At 39.2% G+C, this 22458-nt stretch overlaps 1 protein-coding gene across 2 annotated transcripts in view; it reads right to left on the bottom strand.

The window, feature by feature from the left end:
• Positions 1-340: 340 nt before the first annotated feature.
• The window catches only part of LOC6648064 (hemicentin-1), a 72506-nt gene continuing 50388 nt past the window's right edge, over positions 341-22458 (bottom strand). Inside the window, exons 7-11 of one of the 2 annotated variants that reach the window (XM_023178537.2) lie at positions 18931-19160; positions 16000-16362; positions 15633-15691; positions 1676-1720; positions 341-859 (exon numbers count right to left, since the gene is read on the bottom strand). In XM_023178537.2, the coding sequence (XP_023034305.1) occupies positions 747-859; positions 1676-1720; positions 15633-15691; positions 16000-16362; positions 18931-19160 (810 nt within the window). In that variant the 3' untranslated portion in view covers positions 341-746. The remainder of the gene's footprint in view (positions 860-1675; positions 1721-15632; positions 15692-15999; positions 16363-18930; positions 19161-22458) is intronic. The other variant, XM_023178538.2, reaches the window with a different exon arrangement.

Here is a 22458-nt window from a genome sequence, read left to right as displayed (position 1 = left end):
GTTGTTGTTGTGGTTGTTGTTTTTTTTCTCGGGTTTTTAAATTTAATAAGATTATTTTTGGGCTTATATCACTAACACTAACTGGTTTTGGTTTATGGATCAAATTTTTGTTTGTATTTTTTGTTGTTGTTTTTTTCTTTTTTCTCTTTTTGCTTTTGTGAAAAGTGTTTTTCTTTCTTCTTTGGTGCTGAGTTTATTTATACCTAAAAGTATGCAATAAAATCTATATACATTTGAGTTTTTTTTTGTGGGAGAGAGTGCGAGACATGGTCTATGAATTTATGTGTGTGTGTGTGTGAGGATGTAATACGTTTAAGATAAAGGTTGGTTTTTTTTGTTGCTTTTTTTTTTTTTTTGTATAGTTTTGAACAATTTCATGCTCTTTTACATTGATTGTTACATGTAGAATGTATGGTTCCATTGGTTTTTTCGTTTAGTTTCGATACGAAGTGAGTTAAAGAGAGAGATTGAGAAAGAAGAAAGAGCGGAATGTGTGAATGTTGTAAATGTTTACTATAATTTCTTATGCTAAAAATTAACTAGACTAGAGTCAAAGCAGATCTTTCATCTGCTGCTGCTGCTGCTGCTGCTATTGCTCCTCTCGATCCTTTGCCTTACACAAAAATTAAAGTTCCAAAGCAAACATACACACATCCTTTATTACGGCTATTGGCGGTGAAATTCGTTATCTAAATCAAATTTCAATATTATGATTATGATTGAACTAAATTACAGAATTGGCAAACTTAGGCAAACATTAAACTAAATATGGCTCCACTTAATGTTAATAGACCAAATTGTTGCCGATTAATGGTGCCGCTGCCATACGATATAACACTCAGATCCCGCATCTCGTTATCTATGGGAAAAGGACGAAACGAATACAATCGAAATTAGTAAGTAATAGATTTAAATAAAAATCGAAAATATATTTTTATATTCATATACAAATACTTATATTTATATACATAAATTTTGGTATATTCATTTAGTTGCATCCATCAAATCGATTGCTTGGTCATGCAAAGTTGAATAGATTGAAATATGTATGTATGTATGTATATAACTGAATTCGCAATTTAATATACCCTGTAAACATGTACAGTAAAAAGAAAGGGTATATGCAAACTCTTTAAATATTGGCTTCCAATTTGTTTTGCATACATTTTCAGTTTTAAATTTTGTTGAAAATGTTTCAATAAAGGGAAATAAATTAAAATTGTCTTAACATTTCCATTCAGATTGACATCTATCTTTTGTTAAAGGGTATCTAACGTTCGTTGCTTTAACTAGAACTAAAGCAACCGATTGAATTGGTTTTATTCCTTTTTTGTTTTTGTTTCCATGAATTTTTTCACTTTATTTTATTTTGGTGCTTTTGCGTTTATTGATCACTAAAATGCACACAAAATAGGAGAAAAACTACAAATACCCGCCAACCCCTGGTAATTCCGTATCACCCCCTACGCATTGGAAATTTAAATATAAAGATTTTTATTCAATATTGAGTTTTAGGTACAAAAAAGTGTTTAAAAATGAATATCATGCAAATAGGAAACATGCAAAAAAGTATATAGAAATAGAGACAGACAGATATAGAGACAAACAGAGTTAGAGTTAGAGAGAGAGAGAGAAAGACAGACAGAGAAAGAGAGAGAGAGAGAGTGAAACTAACCTGACAGACCGTGATTTAAAAATGTTGATAGATCACCTGGTCCATCTGCAATTAATATGTCGCGAAGTTAGGAAAATTTCAAGAGTGTGAAAAACCATAGCGAGATAGTCATAGAATGAAAGCTCAATTATAATAAAGTGCATAGGTACAGTGTGTCTGTATATATGTATGTGTATGTGTGTGTAAGTGAATAAAAATACCAACGACCCAAACATTTCCATTGACATTTAAATCAAATCCAAGAGTGTGTAAATAAATCATTAACGCTTTAACTGCAATCAGATCGATTTACTTTCGTAGAGATGGGCTGAATGATTGGTATGTATACCCGTTGTATCCTCAGTAGTCAGCTCATTTCATTAAGGCCGGCAATTAAAATGGCAACGCGCCGCATCTGTCAATAATGACAAATGTGCATTTCGCCAATCCAAAAGCGAGTTAAGTGAAGGAAAGTAAACGGGAAGGCAAGGAACGGAAAGGGATAGAGGGCAATCAAAGGTAGATGAATTTACCTGGCTGAATGTCACATACAAAGTTATATGCGCTATCTATATGTAAATAAAGTTAAATGAAAGACTCTCTCGCTCTCGGTCATCGGAAATTTTAATGAAATGCCAAGGATGTCAAGTGTTCAATCGCATTACTGGGCTACCTTATAACGTATCCGTCCGCCGTATCCGCCTACTTTTTTCTACTTATTCAGGCGGAATGTTGTACTTGATGATGATGATGCAACTGAAACTTATAAATATTTGATAACACACTCTGACGACTACTACTGCGCTTGGTAACTTTTTCGTATGACATTATCTACAACAAATCTCCCCCCCAATTTCTCTGTGTGTGTGTGTGTGTAAGTTATTTAAGTTGGATATTTAATTATTGTTCTCTTTATTAGCGGCTAACTTGCCGACTCGAAATATATTTAGAAACTAAACTTATAATATCTTATAAAGACCCAAAGAAGCCCACAGCCAACCAAGAATTGCTGAATCAGCGCCTCGTGCCTCGCTGGTGGCCGCGGTCAATGCGCCTCAGCTGGAGGATCATATTTCGGACGACCGTGAGACCGACTAAATAGCTGACACAGCTACTGTGACTATGTTGCAATTGCTTCCGCTCACTATTTTGCTTGGCTCGTCATAACTCCTCCCTCAGCTAAGTGATGGACGTCCTCGGACTTCTTCAAAGCGGTCTTAAGGCTTGTAATCAGCTGGGCTTGATGTTTTAATTTCCAACGGCGACGAACCTCGTAGATGATGAAGATTGCCACCGCACTTATGGCCAAAGTAGCACCACTACTGATGATGGAACCAGATACCAGGTTGGAGCGAAGTTGACCTATGTTTTGTAGGTTGGTCAAGCTTAGCTCATGTAGAAGTGGCAGACTTAGTTTCTCCCGATGGCTTGTTATGTTGATTTGGGAGATAGCTGCAACCATTGGTTTCTTCTTCAATGCCCCATAGTTGTTAATGAACAGGGTGCCGTTAATGGTTACCTCATCATCGAATGTTGCTAGGTATGTGCCAGCAACCACTTGTGTTTGATTGACCCTGTTGGTGATGGTTGCGGTGACATCATTGATGATTATTATTCCATCATCTACCACTGTCAGTGGATCCAGATGACTGGAACGAGTGCCGCATCTCGCCGGTGTCCCAGATATGAGGTTCTGCGCGCAATTTGGTGTTGGTGATCTTCTGCAGAATGTTGTGCTCACCGCCACATCACACCCAGTAACCGCATACGACTCTGTACCACAGTCCGCAACTATGCTACCCTTTTCAAAATCTAAAACTATATTTTTTCTTTGAACGGGATAAACATTAATTTTCTTACATGCTAATTTTGGATTAGGATATTTAATTAGAAAGTGTAGGATTTCGTTATTTTGGAAAGCCTTAATGCTAGCCACCTCTAGGATATCAGTTACACTAATGTTAGTGAGATGTTTGTTTTTGATTTCCTCAATATCAAGGTCATTAAGAATTACGGGGCTGATTAAATTTGCTTTAGCAAGTGTAATAGTTAATATCAAATTTTGAAGGTCTGAAATTACCATTCTATTTTTTGCCAGGACAGTTTCAAATAAGTGTTCAATATTTAATTCATCAATTTTGCTTATTTCGTTTAAAGAGTTAGTGAGCTTATTTAATCTATCTTGGAGTTTGCTATTTATTTCAATCTGTCTATTTTCTTGTTCGCTTAACTGATTTTGTCTAAATTTTACTTGTTCCCAATCATCAAAATCGGGTGTACCTGCAACTACTTTAAGAGCAGTGCCTAATATGTTTAGGCTCCTAGCATACCTATGATGAACTCTTAATGTCCCTATTAGTGTACTAATTCTATCGATATCTGCTAGTATTACTTTCCTCACATGTTCTTGTTTGAACGACTCCACCAACACTCTCGTTTCTTCGGCGTAGGTTTGGTATGACGTCACGTTTGTTGTATGTCCAAGGTACGCGTAGTCATCCCAAATAGTTACATCTCCGTCCATTACAGGTATGTAATTGGACATCGAGTAATCCGTCAATTTCACCGAAGCCACCAATAAAGCCGTTAGTATCGGCAACAAAAGTTTAATCCTAAATGAAATATTAAAAATTAGAAAATAATGAAAAATATTTTATCGAAGGTTGTCCTTATGGACCACCCTCCCTTTTATGAGAACAGACGTTCCCAGGTCTGCCTCAACCGTACCCTCTGTATAGAGTGGGGTCAGTTTGTTACCTAATCGTTTGTTAGATTTCACCCATACCTTGTCTCCTACTCGATATCTTTTTTCAGCCCTTTTTTTATTCCCCTGTTCCAATTGTTTGATCTGCGTCTTTTCGAGTTTTTTTCGAATAGTCGCCTCCATTTCTGCGGTTGATGTATGGACTATTTCTATCGGTTGCTTGTTTGTCACCGAATGGATGGTTCTGTTATATTCTATTGTTGCCATCAGTATAACATCAACTGTCTCGTTGGTTTGAGAACTAAGTTTTTTGCATCTTGCGATCTCCGTCAGGGTGCTATGGAATCTCTCCACCTGCCCATTCGAAGTGCTATGCAATGGAGGTGCATTTGCAATATGAATATCAAAATTATTTGACAACAATGATTTTATTGTCTCAGAATTTAGTGACCGTTCGTTGTCACAATAAATAGTTTTAATTTTCGGAAAGAGGTTAATTAGCTGGAGTAATGGAGCTTTTATGTCGACAATAGCTCGGGAAGCAATGGGCTGTACTACAGCGAACTTGGAAAATTTGTCAAGACATGTAAGAAAGAGCTTCTTGTCTGTTGAAAAGACGTCGACATGTAGAATTTCTCCTGCAAAAGAAGGAATGGGTGTGACACCTAATATGTGTTTCTTAGGGTGTCTGTCATATTTTGCAACTGAACAAATTTTGCAATTTGCAGCAATCTCTGTTGCTAGCCTGTTCATATTTGGAAAAAAATAATCGCGAAGTACTTGCTTAACATTTTCCTGAGCTGCTCGATGAGCTCTGTTATGCTCAGTGGTTAATATTTCCCTTTGCTCCGTTCGGTCAGGGATATCGCTGACTAGGTACTTCGAATACCTAAAAGTTGTAGTTGGGAACATTTCTACGAGACTATGCTGAATGAGGGCAAGCACTGGAAGTTCGCAGTGAATTGCATTGACTACATCCGCATTTACCACATCTTGCAACGTTTGCATTAATGTGCTCCTATCAGACACTTGAATAACATGTCTTGTTTTTGTCTGAAAAAGTAAGAATGTTCTTACCGAAGGGAAATCTGCTTCTTCAATGATAATTTGATTCCTAAAGCAATTGACCGGTTTGTCCGTTGAGTCAATGGTGTAGGTCAGTGATTCTTCGCTATGTATTGTAGCGATGTCCGATTCTTGAGACTGTAAAGCATTTATATTTTGCCTCGACAGCGCGTCGGCGACTTTATTTTCTTTCCCTGGCTTATAAATAAGCTTCGCGTTGTGATCATCTATAATAGATTTCCATCGTTTTATTTTTGCGTTTGTATTTCGATCGGACACTGCGAAGGTGAGGGGTTGATGATCGGTATAAATGTTTAAGTCCCTAACTCCGTAAATGTAATTTCGAAGTGTTTTCAAAGCCCAAACAATTGCCAAGAGTTCCCTTTCATTAGTCGCCAGGTCAGGTTCGTTGTCCCGCAATGTTCTCGAGATCATTGTTATGGGTCTTCCATCCTGCGACAATACTGCTCCCAGGCCGTGCCCCGAGGCATCTGTAGTTAGGTCAAATGGCTTTTTGTAATCCGGGTATCTTAACATGACATCTTCAGAGGCTAAGATATTTTTAAGTCTATCGAATGTTTGCAGCTGTGTAGCTGTAAGTTCGACTTTGACTTTTCTGGAGTGGTTGGTGCTAACCTTCCCATTGTCTCCTTTAAGAATTTCCGTAAGTGGTCTAGCAATTGCGGCATAGTTTTTTATAAAACACCTATAATAGCTGGATAGGCCTAAAAATGACCTTAGCTCGTATAAAGATGTTGGTGGTTTAATAGACTGTATAGCCTGAACCTTTTCTAGTGAAGTTTTTATACCTCCCCTAGTAACAACAAACCCGAGGTATTCGACGCTTTTTTTGAAAAACTTCGATTTTTCCTGGGAAACTCTCATGCCCGCATCACCAAGACACTGAAGAATTATGTCAATGTGTTTAACATGATCTTCTTTTGTTTCGGAAAATATAATGACATCGTCCACGTAGACGTGACATATTTTACCGATGTGTTCTCGTAGAACATCATCAATGGCCCTCTGAAAAATACTTGGGGCGTTTTTTAGTCCAAATGGGAGTCGACAAAATTCGTACTTCCCACTGTTGACAGAGAAGGCGGTTTTCTCCCTATCCCCCTCTGCCAGCTCGATCTGGTGGAATCCCGACTTTAGGTCCAAAGTCGAGAAATACTGTGATTTTCCCATGTTCGACAGTATTGTCGTAATAGAGGGAATCGGATATTTGTCCGACACAGTTACCTGGTTTAGTTTTCGAAAATCAATGACCATTCTTTTCTTTTTATGGCCGAGTTCATCAACGCCTTTTTTATCTACAACCCAAATGGGATTATTATATGGCGATTTCGATGGTCGTATAATTTTATCTTTTAGAAGTTGCTTTATTTCCGTGTTAACGAAATCAGATACCCCCAATGGGTATGGGTATGGTCTTGAGAATACAGGTTCTCCCTGTGTTCGAATGGTTGCCACTGTGTTTATATTAAAAGGTAAAGCTATTTTGGGGTCCGCGAAGGAAGAAGCTCTTAGCTTAATCATTTTTTTAAATTTTTCTTTTATAGCAAGAGGAACATCTTCATCATTTATTTCAATGAAGTTTACGTCAGCACATTTGTGCAACATAATATCCTCAGAGCCCCCATTAAAAAAAATTTTACTTTTCGTAAAATTGATAGTGGCGTTTACTTTTCTTAAAAGATCTAACCCTATAATAGCGTCAAAGTCAGCTAAAGTGGATAAAATGAAGAAAAAAGATTTTTCTCCGAAGAGGCTGATTTTACATTTTTTGGTAACAGAAGAGGAGCCATGGATAGATTTAACTTGAAACGGACTCTGCACTGGGACTATGTGTTCTAATTCGGACAATGGTTTAATGTAATTTTTTGATGCCCCAGTGTCTACTAGAATTTTTATTGTTCTCCCGTGCAATTGTTTAATGATGTACGGGAGGAAGGATGCTGGCCTAAAAAATTACAGGCTTCAATGTCGGATTGCTCATCCTCGAAATGTGTTACAGCATCTTCTGCTTTTGATTCATAATCTTCGTCACCGTCTGGCACAACTTGATTATGATTCACATTTTGACGGCTTTGCGTCGAATTTGCGAAAGGCTTTCTTTGTTGATATGCAGTTGGCTGTTTAAAGCGCGATGTAGATGGATCAACATCCATTGGCTCAACAGGCTGAATTGGATTTCTGCCTTGAAACTTGGACTTTGAGCTATTATATTGTCTGGCACTTTGATTCCCTTTGCCATGGTAGTTCTGTTTTTTAGTGAAATGTGGGTTTTTGTTATGACCCGAATTTGAGTTACCATCTTGATGGTACTGTGATTTTTTTGATTGTTCTTGGTTGTTAACCGAATTTTTGTTTTTGTCGTCTGCAACCTTTGCCGGTAGGACATGTGCTTTGAGGGACTTTTCCAGTCCCGAAACAAAAGAATGTAACGCATCCTCGCGATGTTGTTCATTAAGGGTTAAAGCCGTCGATGTATCGTACGTCATTAACGTTTTGTTTGTCAAGAGAGTTAAGGTCTTTTCGATTTCGTCGTAATACTCCAAAAGAGATAGTTCTCCCTGTCTAAGTATACCCAATTTCTGTTTTATAACACGAGCTGGAGTTTTGTCTGCATATGTAAAGTCTAATCTTGAAATTATGGCGTCAAAGTTTAACGCGGTGTTGTAAGAGGAAAGAGTCGAACTTGCTGTACCCCTAATTTTGTTTCTGATTATTCCCACTGCCTGGTAGTGTGTCGAACTCCCATTGTATGGGCGGAACAAATCATAAGCAAATGTTGCTGCTGACCGCCATGCAACATACTCTGCTTGACTACCACTAAATTCAGGGACTGATCTCACTATGTCAAGTGGTTCTTTGCACTCAACTCCTGGTACTATTTTTACTGTTTCAAACACTTCCACTTCCGGTGTGGACATTTTTAACTCATTCACTTGTCTGGTTAAATCTCCTATTTTTTCTTCTAAATGTGTTGAAAATTGTTGAGACTGAGCATTTAAAGCAGATTTCACTGCTTCTTGCATTAAATTAAATACTTCTTGGGCATTCATTTTTGTTTTATTCTCTTCACTTTCAGCACTCGATTTTATTTCTTTACACAGCTCTACCAACTCTTCGTCACTGCAATCACTTATCATAAGGAATTTTTTTCCTATTACACTTTATTAGAGCAAATTTTGTTTTATAACTAAAATTTTAATATATTTTTTTATTTATTATTTATTCCTTTTTTATTAAAAAATGGAAAAAAATGGAAATCAAGAACAAAAATCTCACTTACATGAAATACATTGACTGCAATTTAAGATATTTCCTCCTTATTTTAGTTATAACAAATTCCCCAAGTGTCAGTCAGATGTCGGTGTGACGGGCGGTGATGACGTTGTTCGATGTTTGGATTTGTAGTTTTTCGCCTTTAGCTCTCCTAATGGTTTTATGTTTCCACAAAAAATTTTTTGAATTGTTGTTATTCACACGCGTTGTGTTTCGTGGATTCGCGTTTGGTTTACGTAGACTTTCACCCACGGAGTTTCGATTATTTATTTTAATATATTTATTTTAAATATTAAATATTTTTCTTATGCCGTTGGGCGCCAGTTATTTAAGTTGGATATTTAATTATTGTTCTCTTTATTAGCGGCTAACTTGCCGACTCGAAATATATTTAGAAACTAAACTTATAATATCTTATAAAGACCCAAAGAAGCCCACAGCCAACCAAGAATTGCTGAATCAGCGCCTCGTGCCTCGCTGGTGGCCGCGGTCAATGCGCCTCAGCTGGAGGATCATATTTCGGACGACCGTGAGACCGACTAAATAGCTGACACAGCTACTGTGACTATGTTGCAATTGCTTCCGCTCACTATTTTGCTTGGCTCGTCATAACTTGTATGTGTGTGCATTGCTTTGGCAGTTGTGATGACATTTTTAATAGACAGACAACATCCGAGGATGCTTCATATTGAATGTCAAACGTGAATGTGGTATCTATGTAGGTTGCATGTCATTTTGTTTGCCTATGGCTCTTGATTCAACTCCAAGTACTGCTAGTGCTTGCAACCAGGACAGCTTATCTATTGAGGCATCTGTGTTGGCTACATGACACGTTTAATTTCCAAATGTCGTGTGGTCCTCTGCCTCTCATATTTCTCTCCTACTTTCTCTCCCTCTATCTAAACCATTTTGGGCTAAAGTGACTAAGAAAAATGACCATTGGGAGACATTACCATATAAATTCCCAAACTGTCAGCATAAAATAAAAGCAAATTGTCAATTGCGGCGCCAGGCGAATGTCAACGATTTTGTAATGAAAACAGACGTGGCCAGAAATGCATAGAGATCGAGAAGGGAGGAAAGGAGGTGCAAAGTTAGCTGCATTCGTGTTCATGTGGCCCGTCCAGCTAATGTGGCTCGCGCGCGCTTTGGTCTGTCATTGCGTCTTTTATTGCTTGCGGTTGGTTGGCACAAAAACCCCGTAACGTCACTTGTGATTTCTCGTTTGTGCAGCTAAATAAGCACGCGCAGCCATCGATGTCGCCACACACACACGCACACACACACACACACAGTGGCCTGGTCTGCCGCAACAGTGCGCAGATTTCAGCACCTGGCCCTCTAGGATCTAGGACTCCATCTCTAGCTCTCTTCAACTCTCTACCGATTTTCAGTAGCATTTTTAGTGCGATAGAACAAACGCGTTTTTCACATAATAGCATTGCGGTTCGGCGACAAATACAAATGGACATGTGCCAGCCACCACACAGAGAGACACACACAGATTCACAGAGATACACATAGATAGAGGAGACCCTAGTACTAGGAAACTGCCACTGTGGCAAGGATAGGGATTTGCTGCTGCTGGTGTGTTGTGGTATAAGAGCATCATGGCATCAGGCAGACAAATCGGATTTTTTCTCCTTTCTTGTTGTTGTTGTTGTTCGTTCTTCCCTTTTGAAGCCACGCATTTTCAATGCCTGGTAACGCACTTTCGAGCTTATAACCCATTCAGCAAAAGCTACCATTACGGGGGATTTTCAAGTTATGGTAACCAATTTTAGTACCATCAACGCTACTCCATGTAACCCACGACTAGCAACTACAATTAAAGGCTGATTAAACAGAAGAGAAATGTGTCAATTACAATTAAAGAAAAGTTTTCAAAACTCGACTCCATAAACAGTGAATTGATTGCTATTTTGGAAAGACTTGGAAAGGTTCTCAATTTTTAGTAAAATGTGGTCGAAAGATAGATATGAAACGACTTATTAATCAGGTCTTGATTGTAAGTGCTAGGCTTAATTTTTCAACATATTTAGAAGTGGTTTTTGTATGAAATGTATAGACAAAACAAGACAAACAAGATAAGTAAGGCTCCTCCCCTTTTCCCTTTCGTTAAATTGCTGTAAAAGGCAAATAGAAAACAAAGTCAAGCGCTAAAAAATGGAAACTAACGATTGGTTAAGATAGAATAAGAAAACTGACGACCTGATTATCCCAATTTGGATCAGAAATTTGTATTTCCTATTTTCTTTTTTAGCATCTATTGTAAGTTGTTAAAGTCATCACATTTTAAAGCTGCGCTGCCTGTGAATGCAATAATCCTGATGATAATAAAAATGTAGTTTGCCCTTCTTCTTTTGTGTATCTTGTGGGTGTTGGCGTGAGTGTGGCTGTGGATGTGGGTGATGTTTTGCAGTGTTAGGGCAGCACTCTGCACTTGCGGCAAGCAAAAAACTTCAACTTGAGCTGCTACAACAGCAGCAACAACTCGTCGACTCTCCCTCTTTATTCTGATGGCATTGTGGGTATCTGCACTTTACATAAACATAACATTCACGTGAAAAATTCGCATTACATATCTAGCAACTAAGAACTGAAAGCTGAGAACTGAGAACTGAAAACTGAGAGCGTGGTGCTATTTTTGCCTGTGCTTATTATGCTGCCACTACAAAACTTCTTCGACTCATTTTTTTGTTGCTGTTGTTTGTTCCTTCTGCTGTGTGCCTTGGCAAACTTTGCAACTTACATGAAAGTGAATGAAAAAAGAAACGAATATATGTATGTATGTGTGTGTGTGTGTGTGTATGTATAAAAACGACGACGCTGCAGTTGTTTTGGGGCCTTTGCTAAAGTATTCCCAGAGGCAACACAAAAGCTTCAAACGCACTGAAGAGCTTGATGGGCGGCGGTCGTTCTATATGTGTGTATGTGTGCGGTGTATATATATGTGTGTGTGTGTGTGTGGGGTACGATGGCCGTCGTCGAGGACGAGTAAATTGAAAGTTTGAGCAGACGCTACGCGTCTCTATCGTCGTTCTTGTCGTCGCTCCTTGCTTCTAGTAAGGGTCCACTTTGTCATCGTTTGAATGCATTGCCTTGTTGTTGGTCGTTGTTGGTTGTTGTCGTTGTTATTATTGCTTTTGCTGCTGCTGTTGCTTCTTCTGCTGCTGCGGCATTCCTCAGTTGGCAGTTTCAGCAAGTTTTACGCAAGTTTCAACGAGTCTTTCATTTTCTGATATTTCTTCTAGCCAAACGTCCTCCTTCATACCCCACTTCACACTCACACTCACACACAAATACACACACACTCAGCACTCGTTGCCTTACTTTATGTTGTAATTTTATTTAACTTCTTTCCTTTTTTTTTGTGTATTTTTTTCCTTTTTTTTTTTTTTTTGCTTTATGTCGAGTATTTTTTCGCGTGCACAAAATGCATTATTTTTTATGTCTCTATGTGCCGGCATGACCCCATGGCAATGGCTATGGCTATGACTATAGAAGAACTGGCCCCGCGTGCGCTTCTGCCGTTAACGTGAACGTTATGATGGTAAATAGTTGCATACCTACCTAGTTGGCTCACTATATGTTATGTATATGTACATACATATCGACTCTATTCAGTTCGAAACACTTCTAAATGTTTGCCACGCACCAAAATGGCAAATGACAACAACAGTCCAAAGTGAACAGATATATGGAAATATATCAACAATTTATCTACATAAAAAATATCATAAAATTTAAATGCACTTAAAGGCCGTTACGAATGTTACCACGAGCACGAGTCAAAGCGAACTTAATATGCCCTAAGAGAGTCCTTAATGCACATGCATTAGATTGATTAATATGAAATGTACTTGTAAAACTTTAAGGTAATAGTTAAACCATTTAAAGAGAAAAATTCGATAGGCTTTTATTTTGAAAAGAATACATTTTTGAGCAAGCTTATTGACTTTTTAATTTGATAGCTACTACTCTATCTATCTAAAAATTTCTATCTAAAACTCTTTTATGGAAATGTCATTGACAAAAATTAGGCAAGGCTCTCTTCCTTTAGGTTCTAAAAGGGATTTCAAATAGTTCGTATTGGATTATTTAGACAAGCTTTCGATTGCGTATTAGCCCGAGAGGCCACAAATCAGCTTAATTAATCAGTTCAATATATTTTGTACTTAAGATTCTGCCTAAGAGCTACTTGTATTGAGTTTGATTCTGATCTGTGGTAACATGCTTTTCCCCCACTTTGGCTTAGGGCATACACACACACACACACGCAGCCAATTGTTGTTATTGTTTGCGAAACTGTCACTTGCAGCAGTTGTCAGTTGGTTGCTGCAATGCGTTCAAATGTGTCTCTACTAGTTGCTTGAACTACCTTCTCCTTTGAAGTCAGTCTTTCTCTCTCTCTCTCTATCTCTCTCTGTGACTTTCTAGCCCTGCTGCTCATAAATGTGGCAAGTAGGAGTAGAAGGAAATGGAGGGAGCACGTTAACGTTAACATTTCAAGTGCATATGTGGAACTGTTGATGCCTTTGTCTGCTACAACACTCAATTGGCATTTTCTTTTAGTGGCCAGACCAAACAGTAGCAGTAGCATCAGCAGCCAGAAGGAACACATGTTGTCTGGGTCGGCACGTCGGTCCAGGTAAATGAACTGGTTATACTTAGTTTTATGTGTGTGTGTGATATAGAGTTGGTGCTTGGTCCTTGGTCCTTTTAGTGTTACTGTTATCGTATGTGGCTGTCATTGTTAGTTGTTGTTCTTGTTGTATGTAGTTATGACACTCTAGGCTCATTAGTTGGCGCTTGGCACGAGGATTGCGAGCTGGCAGTTGCTCCAGTTTGCTGCATTGCATGCTTGTCCACTAATTGCGTAAATTGTTTACCTTTTCGAAAATATAATGAAGTCATTTCCATTAGCACAAAGCAATGTCAGAACATGCCACACACACAAATATCAAGACGCTGCCATGTGTATGAGAGGAGCAGCAAGAAGTTTCTCCATTTTCAATGGGGCGCTTAATGAACCATACAAAGAGAACTATGACAAACAAACTGCGACTGAGTCTCTGTGTGATTGTGTGTGTGTGTGTATGCGTATTTGAGTGTGGCTGTTGCACCTGTCAAACACGTAACACGTTTTTGCAACATCTTCTGACATCGATACTTTGCGCCTTTGGCTTAGTTCCTTTTGAATTTGGCAGTTCCATTCATTCATCCATGTGGCGCTTTTGCTTTATTAAATTTTCGCTGTATCGCTTTGTCCTCTCGCTTGCTCCAAAAGACCCCCACGCCGGAGGTTGTGGGTCGACATGCTGTGCCGAAGTCGAATCCTTCGGTGTCTCTCCATCTTTTGGTTGCGTGTGCGTGTTTATTGCATTTCTTTTCATTTGTTGCAATTGTTGTTTTTGTTTGTTGTTGCTGGTTGCATATTTATGCGTTTGTTTGCTAGGCGACGGCGGCATTGAACTGTGCAGTGTTTGCATTTGCATGCATTTCGCATGGCAGTCAAAAGATGGCGGCGGCGGCTCCGCGGCGCAATGTGCGTCATTTGCATGGTAAATCGCTTTTCCACGCTCTCACTTGCTTGCTAGCTGTTCTCTGTTCGCTGCTCCTGCTCCTGCTTCTGCTGCTGCTCATTGTGTATGCAATGCAACAATAGTTTTGCATATAAATGGTTTTCGTTAGCGCATTTAAATCTACCCACCTGCCTGTCGTTCCCTCTTTCTCTTCCTGTGTTTCTTTCTCTTTCTGTCTCTCTCTCTGTTTATTTATAACAGCAGTGGCAACAACTTACAAGAAACTATGCCAGGTCTCTGGCCAGGTCTCTTTCTCTGTCTCTATCATCCAATTAAAGTACAACCTTGGTTGATTTTTCATGCTTATTAACTATGCGAAGTCAATTCATAAGTTTCTCTCTCAACCAACAGTGCGTATACTTGATGTGCTCCTTGAAAGTGCATAAATGGAAATGTGAAGATAACTGTGGGCCATGTGTGTGTGATGGTGTGGGTGTGCCATGTGTGTGGGCGTCTTAGTATAAAATTATTACTGCAATTTTCACCAACGAAAATAAATGCACACAATAAAACGAGAAAGAGAGCGAGCGCTAGCTTTTTCCGTTTCACTTGTCTTCTGTCTGTCTCTTGTTGCTCCTCGTTTCAGTAATAAATTTTAATGCATTAAATTGTGACAGTTTTCAAGCTGATTTTCTTCAGACTCTCTGTCATGTAAAGCGATTTTGAGATTGCTTTTTTCCCCAGTTTTTTGTTTTTAACAGTTTACTGTTTTCAGTTTTTGTCTCTGCTTCATTGTGATTTTTGCGGATTATCGATAAAAGCAGCGCTTAATACCAAATTATTATGCATGCAACCGGGCAAAATACATTTTATATTGTGCAAACAGTATACAAAAATGAAAACAGCAACCAGCAAATAACCATGGCAGAGAGCAAAAATATGAAGTATATACATGTACATGTATGTTTCATATATATTTATGATCAGTTAAGAGAATGAGATATTCGATAAAGTGAATAAAAAGACGGAAAAGAGTTCCTACGCATTGAAAATCAGATTTGCTAATAAAGTGATCCCGATTAAGAAGTAATCCCAAGTCTGGGAGAGGGTTAAACAATGTGATAATCAATGTAAACTAACTAAAACATTCTCCTTAAAGCAATTGATTGAATCACTTATGTATACAACAACAATACTTTGCTTAAAAATTATAAATTTGACGTTCTTTAAAGTCCCAATCAAAAGGACATTTTTATTTCCACAATTGCTGGGTACTTAAAAAGGTTAACGTCTAATGTTGAAATAGTTAAGCTAAGAAATACCTTATAAAAACAAAACAATAAAAACAAAGAAGACAAATAACAAAATATGTACATTTTGTGTTACTTACCATTCGATGATGTGGAGAAGACGAAACTTTTGGTCAAATCGCTCCAGCCATAATGATTCCTGTGAATGGGTAAAACCATTTGGCCATATTAATTATGCAGATCAAGCAAATTAGCCGTTATTAATATGCAAATTCTTGCTAATGAGCCCAACTTGATGGGGTCTGCTGCACCGTTGTGGCTACACAATGCGGTTATTAATAATAACACTGCCGAATAGAAATTGGTCAAGCAGGCAAAAGGAAGCATCAACAAGCAGCAACAAGGAGCATTAAGCTGCACCATCATGTTTGGGCCACTTCAACCTAACTGACTCTGGCTATGCATAAATTTGCATTGGCTGATTGTTATTGTGAACGAACCACTCACCTGGACTGGACTGTGGCCTCGTATTGCTGATCGGGATCCAGGCCGCGTATCATATAGCTCATGCCCTGAGAAAAGTGATGAGAGCGTGGTATGGCTGGCAGGACAACATCGCGCCAATCGTTGCGTCCCCAGTGCATCAGATTGCCATAGCCGCCATAGTTGGACAATCCACCGCCATGATTGCTGCGATGCAAGTTCTGACCAGAGCCGTACATCTGCGAGGACGATGAAGAGGAGGAGTGGTGGGAGGATTGCGAGTCAATGGCATTGTCAACGACCTCATGTCCTTGGGGCGCCTTGCGGAAGGACAGTTTGTACTCTTCGATGGGTGAATGGGAGTCAACAACCCAAGAGATATTATATCTAGAAGAAAGAAAGAAGTTAAAGCACACAAAAAGGATGAAGAAGAGTTGCGCTACAAATCCGAAACGAGTTCGGGTTGGGGGCGGAATAAATTGGCTAAACTTTTTGCGTGCAACAGTTGTTGGCGTGGGATTTATTTTAAGACGAGTGCAATCAATACGTACAACAATATGAAATTGTTAAATTTTATATAAAAGCACTGTTACTGAAGCTGCCAACGATGTTGCCGCAAACACGTAAGCAAGCTTGCCACGTCAGCAGCAACAACAGCAGCTAACAATAACAATACTGCAGCTGCAGCAGCAGCAGCAGAAACAGCCACACCAAGCAACAACATAATAATCAATGGCAACGTTGGCTGACGACAACGACAATGACGATATATATATATATACTGTACGTATATATGAGGTTAAGATACTGCTGCTGCTCCTTCATCTATCCCCACATATTGTTGGCTTGTGTGTTGTTGCTTGTCGTCTTAACATAATGCAACGAGGGTCTCACCCTCTCTCTTTCTCGCTCTCTCTCTCTCTCTCTCTCGCTATGATCCCCTTTAACTATCCAACTCATTGTTATAGGTTGCTTCTTGTTTGCTCAGCTTCTTTCTCCCTGTCCCTCTCTTGACAATGCGCCATCGTCCATTCAACCGAAAAGCTAACCCACATCCTTAACTCAAGTGTAAATGAAGCTATATATGAGACCAGCCAGCTAACTTCTCTCACACCGATTCAAGCTGTGCGTGAAATGCATTTTTGGCCATTGGCCTCTTGGTTTAAATTCTAGAACACATTGTGCTTGGATAGTGGCGTTAGCTGCTGCTAAGTTCATTAACATCAAAGCGAATGATGTGCCACATTTACTTATAGTTGACTCTAAACACACCCACCAGCAGGTCCGTAGATTTCATTTTCTTTTTCGTTTTCTTTCTAAAAATTAACAATTTTCTTGGAACAAAAATTGTAGTTTTCTCCTTGTAGTGTTAGAAGAGTTGAAAATTGTAGATTTAATAACAAGATCGCACTTAGAACGTTTTTTGGGGCATACAAACTTCTTTTGAGAAAAGAAAATTTCAAAAACATCTTTAAAATAACTCATCTTGATTATTTTTACTGAATGTTAATGTTATAGTTGACCTTCGCCAAACTTAGTCCGCTCTTGGTCTGATGTAAAGGAAACTTTTGGTTTAAGTAAACAACTAATTACATGGCGTAACTCATGAAAGACTCCACTTCCGCCTCCAGCTCTCTAGTTACAGCTCTCTCGGGGTCTCTTTGGCTCCGCTTTGGTTAGTATGTTGCTGTCGCCATTTGCCATTACAAAAGGCTCGACTTCATTGCTTTGCGATAACCTCGGCACACAATTTGAATGCTAATCAGGCAGGCGCAGGATTTCGGGGGAAGTTGCGGGCCAACTAATAAGAAGGTCTTTTCTCCTATTTGTTTTGCCATCGATTCATGTGTTCATGTTGATTTTGTTGTTGTTGTTGTTGTTGGTCTGTTGTTTTTGCTTTGCTAACTAATAACTTGAAGTCCTGTTCACAATAAAAACACACACAAAATGCCAATCACAAAAGCGAGAGAAAAGTTTTTCCCTTTTTTTTTTTCTTTCTCTCTCCCATATACCATATAAAAGTAAAGTAAGCTATAAAAATGATTATTAACAATTGAAGAGCCAAAGGACTGGCGCCAGCTACAGCAAGTCCATCGTGATCAGGGGTAGAAAGGGAGAGGGCTGAATACGCTTTTGGGTAGCTTAATTGCCGCCAGCAGTTTCCGGCAAAAGTGAAATCGAATGGAATGAAATGTAATGAAATCAGCGCTCAGAAAAAAAAAAAATACAAACAAAAAAAGTTGTCATGGCCATTACGTTTGTTGCTTACATACATAGTTAGCCGAACAATTTCTATAACCAAAACTTATAATGACATTTGCCCCCAGTCTTCCCTCCCCTCGACACTACAAAACACCCCTTCCATATGATGTAAATTTGTGTGGAGTTTAAAAAATTGTTTTCGATTCCGTTTTTAAAGCAATTTTGCCAACGTTTAGCGGATTTAATTCACAGTGAATTATTAAAAGGTGCCAATTTCACTCAACGAGCTACATAACCAACCAACCAGCCAACCAAATGACTGTCTGTATTTCTGTCTGTCTGTCTGTCTGCCTTTCTCTATCAGTCTGAGAGAGTGTGTGTGACATGAGATGTGAGCTTGTTTGTCGGCTGACTGACTGACTGAGTGTGTGTGAGTGTGTGTGCGCGCGTTTGATGACAGCTAATCCAATTAAAACTTTTATTTGTTACGTATACGCAGCTTTGCCCCGTGGGCGACTTTCTCTCCTTCTACTCACCGCTGACTCCCACACTCTATCTGTCATTCAACGAAATTAATCTAATAAAGCTGCTACGACTACACACACACACACACACACACACACATTCCTCGAGTCGGTATATATCTGGAACGTCTGAATTTTTTCCTAATCTTTTTAATTTTGTTTTTTTTTTTTTTGCATTTACTAGTCAATTACATAAGTTTGGGGGTGGTGGAGGTGATTTTTTTCTTACCTGTCCTTGTATTGACTGATTGCAAGTGAATTAAATACGGCTACATTCGGTTTTCCGCTCAATTGCAAAGTTTTTCGTGCCTTGCCTAACTGATTCTCGGCCACACAGGAATAGTTGCCAAAGTCCTGTGGATGCACTTTGCGTATAATCAGCGTGTGCCTTGAGCCGCGATTTTCCATGATGTGGCGCTCGGTGGTATCCAGTTGCATGGTGTCTTTGAACCAAATTACCTGTAAATAATTGAAAACTTGGTCAATTGAAGCGTAGACAGAGACAGTCGACAGCCGATGGCTGTGGCAATGAAGGTGGAGGTGATTTTCCAAGATTAGATGTCTGCAGTGTGTGTGTGTGTGTGTTTCTGTGACATTGTGTGCGTGTGAGTGCGGTTAAGGCAAGGGCAATGTCTGGTAAAAGTTAAGGCGATTTGTGGCCAATACTTCCACTTCATGTACCTCGTCACTTGAGAGTCAATTAAGCGTAATTTCTGTTCAAATTGAAAATGAGATCGACATGCAACGCAATGAACATTGATTTTACTTCTTACGGACCACCAACTACTACAAACTAGCAAACTTTATTCGAACTCTTCTATATGTGTTATAGTGATATACTTTTACATATGTGAAATAGATATTTTTCTCATGTTTCTCTGTTCTGTGCAAATAGTACCTAACTATGCTCTGTAGACAGACAGTTAAGACTCGTGCATGTTTTGCAAATGAAACAGAAGCTTGAGCCTCGACGAAATGCTGCAAAATATTTGCACAGAACACTGAATGGCGCATTGTTGTTGTTTTTATAGTTGCTGGTTGTCGGTTGTCGTCGCTTTGACAGGCTTTTCCACGAAACAAAAAGAGATACACAAGCACGGTATCGCAGATAGAGATCCGCAGCCATTGGAAATATGGATACTTGTAAGCCGAAAAGGACATGCCAACGCACGAATTAACACAGAAAATGGGTAACAGGCGGCAGCAGGTGCTTCACGCATGACACACATACCAAAAAAAAACCAACAAAAATAAACCAAAAATAACCATAATAAAAATTAATTTCAGTCACGTTGGAGACCTTTCAATACCCTGTAGATTGTTAAAACTGTTCATGGGTTTTTGCAATGTCTACTTTTGCTAGTCTCTCATTGATCATTGATCATTCTTTTCAGTTTAATAAGAGAGCCCGTTTTCACCAACATTTTTAGAAGAAGTGGATTTACTGTCTCGTAAAGTGCAGGTTAAATACCCTTTAATTTGGTGTCTACAGGGTGTAGGTAAAACAACCAAACCGCAGTCTCACAAAGACAAAAATATTAAAATAAATATATATAGGTATGTGGAAAAAAAAGTTATTTACACGCTAGGCAGGCGTAAAACTAGTTGGTTTGGGTTGAGATGAGTTTTGGATACGAATAGGAACCCAGTTTAGGGTTTGGGTTTGTTTTCGTTTTCACTTATTTATTTCTATCTCCATCTGCCTCGGGCTAGATTAGTTAACATTTGTCGGTGCCTCTGTCTGTGCCGCATATTCCATTAAAATGGCTGTCACTGCTGCATATGTGTTGTCATATTTTGCACAGAGGACGAGAGAGATATGCTGGATGTGAATGGAGGCACACACGAAGCGGCGCCCATTGGGTGTACGTGTGCATTTACAGTTATACCTCCGATCCCAAAACCCACCAACCCCCTCCACCCATAAATGTTTGTTATTATTTGTCCAAATTGTTGATGTTTGCGTTTTGCCATTGCCATTGCCGCCGCCCTCTCAGAAACCTCATCATAGTCATCGTCATCCTCATCCACAGCCACATCCAATTCAATTCAATCCAGACTGAATCTCTGTATGTTCTGGGCCTGCCTGGCGCCATGCTTTTAGCCTTCAGTCGTGCGTAACGAGGCGTAAGTGTTGACGTGGCAGAAAAATGGCCAAAAAATTATTTTATTTAATATTTTTACGCTATTTCCACCACATTGCTAACCGAATTAATTACCAAGCTGGACTGAATGCGCCGCTGTTGTTATTAATAAAACTCTTGGCCGCCGCCGCCGCCGCCCCATTGATTGCCAGCCGTCAGCCGGGTCTGGTCTGGTCTGGTTTGGTTTGGGGGCGATTGATTGGCTGCCATGGTTCCGTTTCTTCCTTTTCTTCCTGCACTTCATCAATATATATCTACGCAAATGTTTCACCAATCAATCTTTTGCACTTGCGCTTAATTTTCAAATGTTGCACGTGAAGTTAGCTTTTGCCGCACAAAAGAAAAACAACAAAATGGTAGGATGGAGGGGAACTTGGCAAACTTTGCAGCAAGCTCTTGGAATGGCAGGAAAAGCGAAACTCAAAGAAAGAGAAAGATGGAGACGAAAAGGAAAAAAGAAAAGAAAATTAGCATTGATGAGCAGTAAAGCGAAAAATACCAATCAACACTAATCAGGCAAAAAGGGAAGAATAGAATTTGCGTGCTTTCTTTCTTTTCACTTTCGCAATCTATTATGCAATGGGAAAAGGAGAAACGGGAGGGCAGATTGATGGCAGGAGGACAACAAGCAACACCGGAAATTGTTGGCGGAAAAGTGTTGTTAGATGTAGGTGGAGCTGGAGCTCCAGCAAAACAAATAATTGCGAGTGGCATGTGGGGAATTACGCATACGCAGCGTTAGCACGCCACACGAACAACTTTGGAGAAGTCGCTAGTGTTGCGTGTCTGTGAGACCAGCCTGGTCTGGTGTCGCCCCTAATGGCCACAGTTTGACTCAACTTCAGCTCCTCGTGCTGTTCAGAGCTCGAGCTCGAGCTGTGGGAAAATGCTAATAGAAATTAGATAATGACAATAAATAACTTGCTGTAATTAATTACATGTCAACGCTTTACAATGTGTGAATGGCCAGCCGCCCTTCAATCAGTCAATGGTCATTCATTCGGCCGCATAATTGAAACAATAATCGCGCCGAGCCTCTTCACTCTCTTCAAGCACTTGGCAGGTGTCCGTACAATCTATTTGCCGTGCATTGTTTATATCAATAAAAACGTTTAGCGATTGACATATTAAACCTCTTTCAAATGATATGGGAATCCATTGCTGCATAAACGATAAACGTGTTTTGGCAAATGGTTTTGCAACAGCCAAGTTTAGGACTTGACAAACGTAAACCATATCATAAAAGGAAAGAAGATTATAACTTTCAATGAAACCTTTAATGTGTAACCTTTCGAACTTACTTTTAAAGCTCATTCGACCAGGCATGACTATATAAACTTATTTGCTCATTACAATAGGAAATGGCAGTCCTTTGACAATAGTCAATATACGTTTTTGTTTTTTAGAAAGGATGCAAGAACGAATGCTTTCATCATTTCATTTGGGGGAAAAGAGATTTATTGCTCCATGGAGTTTGTTAAATGAACTGCAGCTCTATGAATTCTCTATAATTAGGAATCTTCTCATTGGCAGGGTGGGAGGGGGTGGGGTAGGTTTCATTCAAGCATCAATCTACTTTTAGTTAATGCCACTATACATACTAGATAGATAGT

This window comes from Drosophila willistoni, chromosome 3R, assembly GCF_018902025.1.
Source record: "Drosophila willistoni isolate 14030-0811.24 chromosome 3R, UCI_dwil_1.1, whole genome shotgun sequence".
Classification (NCBI taxonomy): domain Eukaryota; kingdom Metazoa; phylum Arthropoda; class Insecta; order Diptera; family Drosophilidae; genus Drosophila; species Drosophila willistoni.
The sequence above is the reverse complement of the archived record's forward strand: the minus strand, read 5'-3'. Positions and strand labels throughout refer to the sequence as shown.